The sequence below is a fragment of the Sinocyclocheilus grahami genome, unplaced genomic scaffold (assembly GCF_001515645.1).
Source record: "Sinocyclocheilus grahami isolate Dianchi unplaced genomic scaffold, SAMN03320097.WGS_v1.1 scaffold399.1, whole genome shotgun sequence".
In the NCBI taxonomy this organism is placed as follows: Eukaryota; Metazoa; Chordata; class Actinopteri; order Cypriniformes; family Cyprinidae; genus Sinocyclocheilus; species Sinocyclocheilus grahami.
The window spans coordinates 590,807-603,580 of NW_015505578.1; the positions used below are offsets into that span (position 1 = coordinate 590,807).

At 36.6% G+C, this 12,774-nt stretch overlaps 3 protein-coding genes across 4 annotated transcripts in view; 1 reads left to right on the plus strand and 2 right to left on the minus strand.

The window, feature by feature from the left end:
* Positions 1-1,242, minus strand: part of eps8l3b (EPS8 signaling adaptor L3b) — a 10,427-nt gene extending 9,185 nt beyond the window's left edge. For both annotated transcript variants that reach the window (XM_016231793.1, XM_016231792.1), the window contains exons 1-2: positions 1,120-1,242; positions 194-253 (exon numbers count right to left, since the gene is read on the minus strand). In XM_016231793.1, the coding sequence (XP_016087279.1) occupies positions 194-231 (38 nt within the window). In that variant the 5' untranslated portion in view covers positions 232-253; positions 1,120-1,242. The remainder of the gene's footprint in view (positions 1-193; positions 254-1,119) is intronic.
* Positions 1,243-3,447: 2,205 nt separating this feature from the next.
* Positions 3,448-5,090, minus strand: LOC107550470 (ATP synthase F(0) complex subunit B1, mitochondrial-like). Its single transcript, XM_016231753.1, has 3 exons — positions 4,965-5,090; positions 3,816-3,852; positions 3,448-3,697 (listed from the first exon to the last, which is right to left on the minus strand). The coding sequence occupies exons 1-3, from the start codon at positions 4,990-4,992 to the stop codon at positions 3,463-3,465; spliced, it is 300 nt and encodes a 99-aa protein (XP_016087239.1). The 5' UTR covers positions 4,993-5,090; the 3' UTR covers positions 3,448-3,462.
* Positions 5,091-5,784: 694 nt separating this feature from the next.
* Positions 5,785-12,344, plus strand: traf3ip3 (TRAF3 interacting protein 3). Its single transcript, XM_016231754.1, has 15 exons — positions 5,785-5,902; positions 6,308-6,385; positions 6,647-7,108; positions 7,288-7,396; positions 7,685-7,754; positions 7,857-7,884; positions 8,415-8,444; positions 8,541-8,636; positions 9,419-9,490; positions 9,680-9,820; positions 9,992-10,129; positions 10,326-10,461; positions 10,626-10,765; positions 11,616-11,735; positions 11,971-12,344. The coding sequence occupies exons 3-15, from the start codon at positions 6,737-6,739 to the stop codon at positions 12,169-12,171; spliced, it is 1,653 nt and encodes a 550-aa protein (XP_016087240.1). The 5' UTR covers positions 5,785-5,902; positions 6,308-6,385; positions 6,647-6,736; the 3' UTR covers positions 12,172-12,344.
* Positions 12,345-12,774: the final 430 nt, after the last annotated feature.

The window sequence follows — 12,774 nt, forward strand, 5'->3', positions numbered from 1 at the left end:
AAACTTGAATAACCCTGCCTCACAACGTTGTGTAATGACGACCTGCCTGACAGCTGTTATGACAACCGATATGAGAGAAGACAGGACATGACGCACCACACTGAAACACCCTTCTGTGTGCTTCAGGTACAAATTCCACTCGCACACAGTGAAAGATAACGCTGATGGAGGTAAAGGTGAGTAAGATATGTACCTTGATTGGAAAACTGGGACAGGGTTCCCCCCATACATTCTTGACTGTGATATTTAACACCTGTAATAATAATGTTATCAGTCATAAAACCATTCAGAAAAATGGCATAGACATTTGAGAAGCTATGCCAGGCAGAAACATGAAGAAGTATCTGTTCATCAGTTGTGGTTTGACACCGCTTAACTTTTCAAAAGGAGGTGAAAGTGTAGTCATCAAGTTTGTGAAGCAAGCACGTATTAAATCCACAAAACAAATTAAGCTGCCTAAAACCAAAATATCAGAACAAGTGCTTTTTATGTTCAAATGTTGATATTTTTAAGAAAAATATATAATTATAATTTCAATCAGTCACTTAGTGAATACTGCCTGATGTATTAATATCATAACTTGACATTTATTTTTAAATTTGAGTAGTAAAAATTCTATATTAAATCAATGTCAGATTTTTTAAATGAGGTCAGTAAATCATGGCAGAATCACTGGCTTTCATAAGACAATTACAAGAATGAAAAAACTTATGGTCAAGGATTTTTTTCTTCTTCTCAAAAACAAGCGAGAACTGTCCAGTCATGAAGTGCTTGACGAATGAACAGAAAAAAACTGCTGACAACACAAAGCAGGAACTTTCTCTATAACAACTTAACATGTTTGGCTTGGCGAGAAGAAAACAGACGTGCAAAAGTGATACGCCGCAGAGCAAACCAGAAAAAGAAATAAGAAAAAAACACTAATAATATCACTCCTCTAAAAGACAACACAAATTAGAATAATTGTGATGTAACCATGTTTCTATCTTACATTATTCAAATTAATTACTGCCCTATCAATCTGTGTTAAACACGATGTATCAGTGCCTCTACATGTTTCGGATATAAAATAAGTATAGCTGAAATTAACCATATTATACAAATGATTGTATGTGTTACCTTAAAGAAAATTCAAAATTTAACCGCAAATCTCCAAATGTAGGTTCAGATTACTCCAGAAGTTAGACATATCCTCAAATCCGTCTTCTTTGTGAACTGCTTGAGAGCAAATATTCTGGTCTTCCTGCTTGGAAAAGCTGAGGTCAAAGTCTAGTTCCTGAATAATAGTAAATCAGGTAGCAGCAGGTAGGTTTTACATTTACATCCTTGAGTACAAAGGCTTTGTCATTAATAGACAGCCATTGTGACGTGTACAACAAAGTGGTGCACAGTGACCCCTGAATGAATTTGTACACTTTCGTCACACTAAATGTATGTTGCTGTATTACCATAACAAAACATTAAGCCAAGTGGCATATTTTAAAAAGAAAGATGAGAATATGTTTCAACTAGGGCTGGGTTTTGACACAAATTTCGCAATTCGATTCTCATTAACAAGCTTGTGATTCGATTAGATTCAATATCGATTATTTTGGATATATCAGGTACAGTACATGCCAAATTTTCAAGGAAAAAAATCTCAACTAATGCTGTCAGAGTCAGTTGGTACTACATTACGATAATATTGAAGGTGAAAATTGACTGATTTTGTAAAATTACACTAATAATAAAGTTACAGTTATGGTCACCAAATATGTTTTTTACAGCGACCATACATGACATTGTTTACAAACCGTTATATTGACGTCTTTGCGCAGCTGAAACACTGATTGAGCTATTACATGAGACAGGACACGGCTTGTAAAGTTGTACCCTTTCTTTTAAAGGGGTCATATGATGCGATTTCAAGTTTTCCTTTCTCTTTGGAGTGTTACAAGCTGTTTGTGAATAGATAAGATCCCTGAAGTTGCAAAGACTAAAGTCTCAAAACCAAAGAGATATTCTTTATCAAAGTTAAGACTCTGCCACACCCCCCTAAAACGGCTCGTTCTAACACGCCCCCACATATCTACCTCACTATGTGGGAATATTTGCACAATGCGCCCAACTGTGCATGCAAAGAAAGGCGGCGTGGTTTCAGTAACCGCAGTTAGTGTTGAAGCAGCCATGTCAGGGAGACGCTGTGTGTCTCTAGGCGAAAGCAAAAGCACTTTATTTGGCCTTCCGGAAGTAGATGCATTTAGGAATCTTTAAGATTACTTACAACAGAACAGCAATGCATTTTATGGACGACCGTTTCGTGAACCTAGGAGAGGAGGTAATTCTGACTTTGCTATGACAATCTGGTGCTTCTGAATCAGCTACTGTTTTGTTATTAGTTTACGTATTTGCTATTGACTGTTCAAATGCGGAGTTTTGCGCATCGTGTGTGTGTGTGTGAGTGAGAGAGAGAGCTTTGGGCAATTTGCTACTGCCAAGCAAGCAGATAAAGAGAGCGAGCACCTACAGCACATACACAGGATAACATAACCACACCCAAAGGGGCGGGAAATACACTTAAAAATAATGTAATACATATATCCTAGGGATGTAACAAAAGCACAATGCTTATTGCGATATATTGGATGGTAAGCGCCCTTCAACGTTCCGTCCATTAACTGAAAACAGGCTAGACTAATCGATTCTTGGGATTTAAGAATCGATTTCTTTCCGTAAAAATGATAATCGATTAATATCAATATTTTTTTACCCAGCCCTAGTTTCAACCACTTTAAATTAAGTATTTGGACCATAGTTTGCAGATGTAATGTGAAAGGTATGGCTTAATCTGTGAAGTTTAAATCATTTTACTAATATCACCTAACAGCTCAACAAAACATTTAAACTAATAATGTCAGAACTACAAGGCAAAGAACAGGAGTTCTTCAAATCATCCCACAAAAAGGACGGAAAAAGAATTTAGTGAATAACCAAATCTTTTATTTAATACGGGTATGTACACTTCTAATGACACTGCCAGACTGGCATGTTCACAAGGAAAGGGTTCATTTAGAATGAAAACAAGAGGCTTTAGTGTGGAGTGGACATTGACAGAGACCTATACTGTAGCCTGAGCCTGAGTGCTCTTGGCCAGGACCTTCAGATCTGCAATGCACTTGGCGATGCTTTCCTTTTCCTGAAAGACACAAACAAAAAGTGAGATCGTAGAAATAAGCATTAAAAAAAAAAAATGCGCTCGCTGTTAACAGAAAATAATCTGATCTTTTGGATGAAGAGATTATTAATTAATAACAATGTTATTATCAATCTATTCATCACATAAAGGTGTCATAAGGTAGGACTGCATCTAAATAAGACGGAATTGTGATATGCAGTTAGCAAAACAAGTGAATGTTCATTTTGAAGCATGATAGATTATGAATGATTCTGGTAAACTTCTGAATAAAGATTCTTCGAGAATTTCTACTTGGAGTGAACTTTTAAAAAGACAAACAGGAATCTGGATAACAGGGAAACGCTAAGAAAGGAGGCAATAATGCTGACAATCCCACCTGTCACACCGGTTTTGGGATACAGCAGTGTGAAAAGCTCCTCTGGGAAGATGCCATGTCGGACCTTTCCTCCCTTCTCGGGCAGAGGGGGAACTGGTGCAAGACTCTGGGAGGACTGGTGAAAGGAACGAGAGGCCTGAACCAAGCTGAGGAGTAAAAGCAGCACAGGGTTAGAGGTCTATGGATATCATTTGTTCTCCAGCTCTCTTCAATCCCAGACGTACATACACACCACTGACCACAACAATGAAAGATTTTACATACCAAGCGCCAAAGGACCCGCTGTTTTTCAGGGTATGACCTACAAGAAACAGAACACAGTCGTTAGAAAAGGACTGAAAATAATCTCAATGTCATTCGTAAAAAGACTGACACCTTTCATTACTGCCTGTAATTATGTTTTATTAAATGCAGCTGTGATTTCATCTAAAGAATCAATGATTTGTTTAAAAAAATTTCATTAACTTATCTTTTGCAGCTGTCACTTCTAAAACCTGTCGTCTACATGTCATTAGTTCAACAATATTAACAGACTGCAAATAAAACGCCACATTCTGTTTTTGGATTCATAATGATTTTGGTTCATAGTGCAGATGTAATCAAATAAACGCCCTTGCATACATAAGTTACAAGTTGTGAATCTTACCAGGTTAGCAAAAATCTTTAGAAAAGGACTGAAAATAATCTCAATGTCATCCGTAAAAAGACTGACACCTTTCATTACTGCCTGTAATTATGTTTTATTAAATGCAGCTGTGATTTCATCTAAAGAATCAATGATTTGTTTAAAAAAATTTCATTAACTTATCTTTTGCAGCTGTCACTTCTAAAACCTGTCGTCTACATGTCATTAGTTCAACAATATTAACAGACTGCAAATAAAACGCCACATTCTGTTTTTGGATTCATAATGATTTTGGTTCATAGTGCAGATATAATAAAATAAACGCCCTTGCATACATAAGTTACAAGTTGTGAATCTTACCAGGTTAGCAAAAATCTGAGATAAAATGTATTAATTTGCACCCCTAAATGAACATTCAATAAATGTTATTATACATTAAATGTAAATTATTACGCAGCTAATATAAGTGGTAAAGTTTGAATGAGACATTAGCTTTCAGCTAACAGCTAAACAACTCAATACAAGGACATACTGAAAGCACATTAACTCCACGATCGTTCTCATGCAGCAATCACTGCTGGACTTCATTGCATTTTAAACATCATTAGAATTAAAACATACATTCATTAGAGCAGATAAACACGCTTCTCTACAGGTTCATGTGTGACCATTCACACCAGGCGGCCTAAATTTACCCTTCAACTTCACATTCCCTCATAAAACCGTCTATTTAATCCACACAATCAACGCGAATTATTAGAGTACCGTTCATTAGATAAATCACACACCTGAAACGAGCACCAGTCTCGACAACATGTTTTAACAGGTCAATGTCAGGATCCCTGGACAAAACGTTTCTGTGCCCTTCTAGACCAAGGATGAGGAACTCTCGCCTCAGATATCGCGAGATGTTCCAAAAACCAGCGCTCTATCACATCCGGGATACTCTGCACTCTGAGAAGGAGCCAGCATGTGGCGCCAGTTCACCATAAAAACAATAAAAGAAACGTTGACACTTGTAAGTTGTTGCTAACATAAGTAGCCTATTTGAACATATCGATGATGATAATTAACACCAATAAACATTTAAATACGTCTTTAAATAGATAAACACTGTTCATTTGGATTCTTTTTTTAGATTTAATGGGAATTTGCCCAATATTAAAATGTATAGTAGGCCCTATACACTGAACATAGGTGGATTTACAGTCTAACAATATGGTATTTTAAACTTTACTTGTTGTATAGTCTGTTTCTACACCCACTTAAACACTCAATTAAGTGTCTACTTTATTTCTTTCTTCAGCTCAAATTAATTTGTTTTCATATAGGAACATCAACATGAGTCCACTTATAATTGTTTTTGCTTGCATTTTAAAATCTTGCTTTGATATAACACTGAATAGTGATTCTATGTTGTCTTTCTCTTTCTCTCTAGTCCCTCCCCGTCCACTTTTGCTACATTTAAACAGCCAATATGACCACCTCTCCAGTCCTAATCTTAGGGCCCATCCGTGTGTGGCACCAGTTTCAGTACGCATGGCTGCTGAGATAGAGGAACTCATACAAGTTGTGAGGTTCATCTTACTTCCTGTTAAGCAAGCAAGGCAAACGAAGCAGACCGCCCTTTGTTGAATGAACTAGTTTTCAAGCGCCATGTAGGCTTCAAAGTGTTCAGACTCGGCTTTCACAATTATTTTGACTCCAGGGACTCATCTCAGAACAGGTACTTTCATTAAAAGGATGTAAAGACACAAATATGCTAAAACTTGTTGTAGTTTATCTTGCATTTGCACAACGTACAAGATGTTGGTGTAACTGTATGAATGCAGGCTTGTTATTCAGTTGCAACCTGATATTTGGTTTCAACTTGTTGACATTTTAGGTAAATGTATTTAAATGATGCTTTCAGAAAATTGTTTTATTTATTGCTTTTTAAAATATATATTTTTTTTGTTAATGTAGATTTTCAGTCAACGTAGTGCCTAAAATTGTTGCAAATCTCTATATGGGAGCATTGCATGCTGCGTCTTAGAGACATTTTTCAGTCATTATTAAGCAGATCTCTGCATATATATGAACACCGTTTGCATTTTAAATAATCATTGACGGTTGAACCTTTTTGTTTCAGCTGCATGTAGCTCAGTTCATGCCCGTTTTGAAACAATATGACACCAGAAGTGAATGACTGGACACACGCCATCTCACAGTATGTTTAAATAAGCATTTATTATCTTATATGTAACCACTATAAACATGAATTTATTCTAGATCAGAAAAGAATGAGAACACACAAGTGTGACCCACAACAGCATAACTTGCTTTTTTAGTTTTTGCTTGTTTTATTACAGCAATTGTTGATTATCCTCATTTTGTGTCATTTAGATAATTTTGGATGGTCTATTTTTGAGATCTAATGATATAGTACCACTAAAGGATGGATATACAGTATATTGTTTTTCAATTACAGAAAATTGCCACTTCAAGAACCATACATTTACATTGTGAGGTGACATTCCAGTGCCCAGAAATATCCTACAAAGTTCAAGAGTTGGACAGAATGGAGGGTGCTCACGACAAAAGAAGGTCACCAGCTGCAAATTATGAGTACAAAGTGGAGCAGCGTGCCGTGAAGCACAGAGAAATCAGCCATCGGAATAACACAACATCATGTCGTAGTCCCACGAGAGATCTGGACACAAGGTGGATTAAAAATGAACTGCATCGCAAAAGACAGTTTGAGTTCTTCAAAAGAAGACCAGTGGACCATGGCACATATGCACTGTTATCTGCAGTGCCAAGGCACAGATACTCAAGGGAAACTCTGCATGCACCAGAGCATATGACGCAAACCTTAAAGTCAGTCAGACGGCCCTTGATAACACGTCCAAATGTAAAGCTCCAGAGAGATGGCATTAACTTTACAAAGCAGGTAGAGAGATTATTAACCAGGTCTTTGGTCTGTGACTGATTGCTCACCAGTTTTATATTTGTTAAATATTTAAATTAATTTATTAAATTCAATAATTTTTTTATATTCTTTAATGACATCCTCTATAATAACACTGATCCTTTATAATAACACTGAAATCAAATGTCCAAATCCCAAAGACAGTCTCCACATCTCCAATGAATGATGAACATGACCTGAAATCAGATGGATGGGACATACCAGTCCTCAATTCTATTCGGCTTCATGGGAAAATGAAAAAGGAACGAGGTTAGTGGATTTTCTGATGAATAACCATAGGTCCAACCAAGTCATGTCTAACATCACTTTAAATTAATCAGAGACATGAATACTTAAGTTCTACTTACTGTAATAAGTAATAGTGAGGTTAAAATGTCAAAACATACTAGTGTTATGCACTGCATGATATTGGAAATAAAAAGAATCAATTTTTCAAAGTGTTTTGTTATATATGTTAGGATGTGACAAAATGATACATGACAAAATATTATAATATTAGTACTATTAAAAATATTGTTTTGTGTTTATAATTCACAGTTCTGCTTAAAGACATCACTCAGCTCTCAAACACCCAGAAGACATTGCAAACCGCCAGCATTCAGACTGAGTGAGTCACATTACATTTACTGTATATTTTCAAATGAAAAATGTAATCATAATGCACCTGCTTTGTAAATATTAATGCAGCATTTGAACTTTCTTCCATCAGGTCTGGATTTGTTACCGTCAAAGAAGCAGTAAGAAATTTGATGCTTGTTTAAAAACAAATAGCTAAATATGGTAATGTTGTGTAATTTATTTTAAAACAATTATTAATATTTTTTCCTCTCCTTTTGTTTTTAGGATGTACACCAGTTGAAAGTGTTTTGTTATATATGTTAGGATGTGACAAAATGATACATGACAAAATATTATAATATTAGTACTATTAAAAATATTGTTTTGTGTTTATAATTCACAGTTCTGCTTAAAGACATCACTCAGCTCTCAAACACCCAGAAGACATTGCAAACCGCCAGCATTCAGACTGAGTGAGTCACATTACATTTACTGTATATTTTCAAATGAAAAATGTAATCATAATGCACCTGCTTTGTAAATATTAATGCAGCATTTGAACTTTCTTCCATCAGGTCTGGATTTGTTACCATCAAAGAAGCAGTAAGAAATTTGATGCTTGTTTAAAAACAAATAGCTAAATATGGTAATGTTGTGTAATTTATTTTAAAACAATTATTAATATTTTTTCCTCTCCTTTTGTTTTTAGGATGTACACCAGTTAGCTGACTATTTAGAAGTATGACAACCCATTATGTTTATATTTAAAAACACCAGCTCTTCCTGACTGATTTTAAAATATGTTACTGATGTGAAATGTGACATCTCTATGCAGGAGGCCTTACACAGAGAAGAGGCTCTTAAAAAGAAGCTCTCCAACCTCCAGAAGAGCGCCGCCACATTACTGCACTCTACAGAGCTCCTGTGGAAGGTACATTAGTAAACTACTTCCTGCTGAAGACCTGCAGCATCATTTAGAGGCACACATGCACCTGTACATTATGAAATCTAATCAAACACACTGGCCATGTGAAATCCTTTATACAGATTGTCAGATGTTCTTGCTTCCATTGAAGCACAAGATGATCTTTGGATCATTCGTAAATCTGCTGAAGAACATGATTATCGGCTTTTGTGGAGTTCATACAGCTCAAAAGCTGTGGTTATTAAATCAAAATTAGACAAACCATATTCAAAAGCATTCTGAAATTCATGGTCATTACTGATACATTAGCTATGCTGTCACTCTGCATAATACTGGCTTCATCAGTTGCCGAATTTCCTGGTTTGGTCACAGCAGTAATACAGAGAGAGGCTGGGGGATGGTCTTGTGTTCGCCAACATCCAGCTCTATATGGTTCGTTCTGAAAAAAACAACAAAAAAACAGAAAGGTTCTTTTTCTAGCTCGCACACACGTAATGGAGAGCAGTGTAGGCGTCAGAGAGGGGTTTGTTTGCGCTTCTGCAATGCTTCAAACTCGCCCCGCATTCAGACTTTTTCATTTTTCCATTTTGAGCTCATTCTTTATTTTTCTCAAGAGGCAATATACTGTAGCATTCAATTGAGAATTATTAATAATAAAGGTTGCTTGCTTTTAACAAAATGCTACGGAAGCAGTTATAAGACAGGATGTAATGCATGTACAGAAACTGAAAACTCTTGCTTCAGTGGTTCTCTCTATCTCTCTCACACATTTCCTTTTCCTCCCACAGACACGCTGTGATGAGGACTTGCTGAAGAATAAGATCAAAGCTCTGGAGGCTCAGCTGCAGGTTTGCATCAAGGTAAGACTTGCAATGCTGCATCTCTGCAACAACACCAAACCATGCTGTGGTTTGTTGTATATTTTTGTGCTTTTAATTTGTAAAATAGCATATTGGTTTAACTTGGCCCTTGATAAGTAGCCTACAGGTCAAAGAGTTTGAGAAACTTTTTGACATAGAAAGATAAATGCTGCAATTTGTCTTTTTCAGAAGGTTCCTCAGGATGGAGTGAAAAAAGTGGTGTTAAAGATGGAAAAACAGAGGGAGGAGTATGAACAGCAGGCTATGAAGGCTATTCAGAGGGCGGAGAATGAGAAGGCGGACGCTCAGAGTAAGATGGAGTACCTACAGGTAAGTAAGCAAATGCCGTGGTCAAAGTCGTAATAACAATTATAAAATGTAATACAAATCACCAACATTACCTCCATATTTAGCATTGCGAATCGCACTGAGTTTTTCTTTTAGAACGCCTAGCTGTGTTCCAAGAATTCAGTTTTCATTCCCACTCTTCCCTTCCACCAGGGAGCGCTACAGACAGCACAGGCAGAGTCTGAGCAGTGGCAGAGGCTGTGTGAGGAGCTGAAAGAGGGTTCGAGTCAGCTAAAGAAGAGGCAGGATGAGTGCACCGATCAGATGCTACAGCTGCAGGGTCACTTGGAGGTACGCCAAAGCCACTGTAAAAGAAAACATCACCAGAGTATTGAAGGACTTGAGTGACACATCACAGATTTTTGCAAAAGCTGACAAACCACAGGACCCTGCTTTCTGTAGACCCCATCATAACTACACTGAAATGAATGGGGGGGGTGAGCATGTCGTTTATATGTGTTGTGTAACTGAGAGTGTGTTTGTGCAGCGTTCTGTGGAGCAGGAGGAGATGCTGAGGAAACATTCTGAATCTCTGCAGCAGGAGAGAGCAGAGCTTCATTCCTTCATTTCAGAGCTGGAGGACGAGAACCTCAACCTGAGAGAACATCTACAGGAACACACAGGTGAGGGAAAACTGACTTTCACTTCACATTCATTCAGATATTTAGAATTTTTGGAATATAATATACTGTGAAGAAGTTAACAAGCTGTATTTCTTTCAGCTCTCATATTTCTTGCAGTTTGATATCTTTCTTTATCTGTCTCCCTTTATTCTACACACTCACAGGACACAACGATGAGTGGTGGAACAATAGCACAGAAATACATGAAGACACTTCAGGACTGGAGCAGCTCCTGCGGACAGATAACAGCACAGCGAGACAACTGAGAGAGACTGATCATAGACTCAGAATGAAAGAAGAAAAGGTAAAGATCTGCCAGAGCGATCACTGAAATTCAAAATAAGGCACTACAGGCAAAACCATTGATGAATTTTGGGATTTTGCTTCCGTAACATGTTTTCTTTCACATGTATTATGGAATGAAATACACATATAAGTATTCATTTTATTACCTTTTAACTATTTTCATCTTTCGATATTACAATACATATCTTTATAGGCATTTTTGCATTAAGCAAACTTAATGGTTTGTTCATATACCCTTTGCCTGATTTTTATATTTCATTCCCAGAAATGAATTAAAAATTATTTCTATGGCGTATATATTATATTATATATTAATTTCTATGCAAAGAAACATAACTCTAATATACCAACAAAAGGAAAACATTTTGAGCCTAGATTTATCCAGTGTTCAGATTTATGTTGTGATGATAATATGATAATATATATGATAAAATTATTAATTATAGTAATGCCTCATTTGCATTTAAACATTTACAAAACTTGTAATACAAAACAGTAACTTAATGTACTGTAATGACTAATTTAATGAACACAGGGATGTATGGTGATATCTATTACTTCTTTCTTTCTCTTCTTTTTCCTATTCACCTTTGGTGTCTTGCCTTAAATGTAATAAATTACTAATAAATTATTAAATTTATATATGATATATACTGTATATAACATTTTATAAGCTGTAGAGTAGCAGTGAAATTCAGTGCACAAAAAGGATCATACTTGGACTGTTTTAGGGGGGCAATAAAATAAAAAGTTAAACCAACAAAACAATTATTGTAAATAGTTTGTATACATTAATAGAAGACATAGTTTAACATAGTGTTGTCTTGATTGCCCGCTTGCTGTGGCAGTGCATGGAGCTGCAGGCGGATCTTGAGGCCCTGGAGCAAGAGTGTTACAGCTATCAGTCCCGACTGACCCAATGCAGAGAAGAACTGAACATACTGACGACACGCCAAAACAACAGCAGGGTGAGATTCTATCAACATAACATCCATGCATGACTAGAAGTCTAGTTTCAGCCTGGTTTTCTTATAACTCTGAATTTTTAGTCTGTCAGATGAATATATTTTTGAATACCACATATTCTGACAGCTGCAGTGAGCTGTTTTCAAAATTAAGTTGGTTAAGATCAAGATTCTCCCCACTTTCATTTGGTTTCCATTAATGCCATAAATCATTTTCCACCCTCATCTCCCTGAACAGAGTCGAAGCTGTGGGTCCTGGCTCTGTCTATTTCTTGTCGTACTGCTCCTGATGGTGGTGATGGTGGCAGCCCTGTGGTTGTATCATCCCCCGGCCAGAGAGCAGCTCCGCCAGTTTTACTCTGTCCTGGAGCAGCGTATGGAGGACTACCTCATCCAGACAGCTTCAGCGCCGCATGGAGCCTGCTTTAGACCTGTGTGATAAAAGCAAATAGCAAAACCAAGAGTCTTCTAGATATTTTTTGGTTTATATTTATTTTGCCATATATAATGGCTTTATTATTATGCTAAGAATTTTCATGGCTCTTTGTATTAGTATGGAAAACTGCCTGTGTAAATACTAGTATCATGTTACAAAACAAAGATGTTTGAATGAATTTCTTGTGTTAATACCTACATCTGTGTCTGTATTGTACAGTTTATAACTGATTATTGGAATTCAAAACGGTACTTTTAAAGAATTGTTTTAGATTAAGCCTGAAATAAATTTAATGTGAACAACAAGACTTGCATTTTGACATTAGTATTAAACATGTAATATTTGTATTTTGAACTGCATCTCTATTTTTACTGAATGATTTCAGAAGATAATTTCCAGATAGAGTAACGTAAACTTTTTTCAGTTAGCACTCACTGAAGATAAAAGGACAATACTGTCGTGTTGAATGGCTGAAAAAGCACATTGTCATGACCGGTCGCTCTCTTTAGCATTCCAGACTGGCCCACACATTAATGGAGATCTGACACAGCTTGTTTCAACACATTCACACACTGCCCCTCCCCTTGCCCAGCACTGCTTTTCACC

What these genes read in the sequence shown, in the direction of transcription:
- traf3ip3 (XM_016231754.1), top strand. Translation starts at nt 6,737, where the DNA reads ATGGAGGGTGCTCACGACAAAAGAAGGTCACCAGCTGCAAATTATGAG. An exon ending in TTGTTACCGTCAAAGAAGCA is followed by an intron (nt 7,885 to 8,414) that starts GTAAGAAATTTG and finishes TTTTGTTTTTAG; the next exon opens with GATGTACACCAGTTAGCTGA. An exon ending in CTACAGAGCTCCTGTGGAAG is followed by an intron (nt 8,637 to 9,418) that starts GTACATTAGTAA and finishes TTCCTCCCACAG; the next exon opens with ACACGCTGTGATGAGGACTT.
- LOC107550470 (XM_016231753.1), bottom strand. Translation starts at nt 4,992, where the DNA reads ATGTTGTCGAGACTGGTGCTCGTTTCAG. An exon ending in GAGACTGGTGCTCGTTTCAG is followed by an intron (nt 3,853 to 4,964) that starts GTGTGTGATTTA and finishes TGTTTCTTGTAG; the next exon opens with GTCATACCCTGAAAAACAGC. An exon ending in AGCGGGTCCTTTGGCGCTTG is followed by an intron (nt 3,698 to 3,815) that starts GTATGTAAAATC and finishes TTTACTCCTCAG; the next exon opens with CTTGGTTCAGGCCTCTCGTT.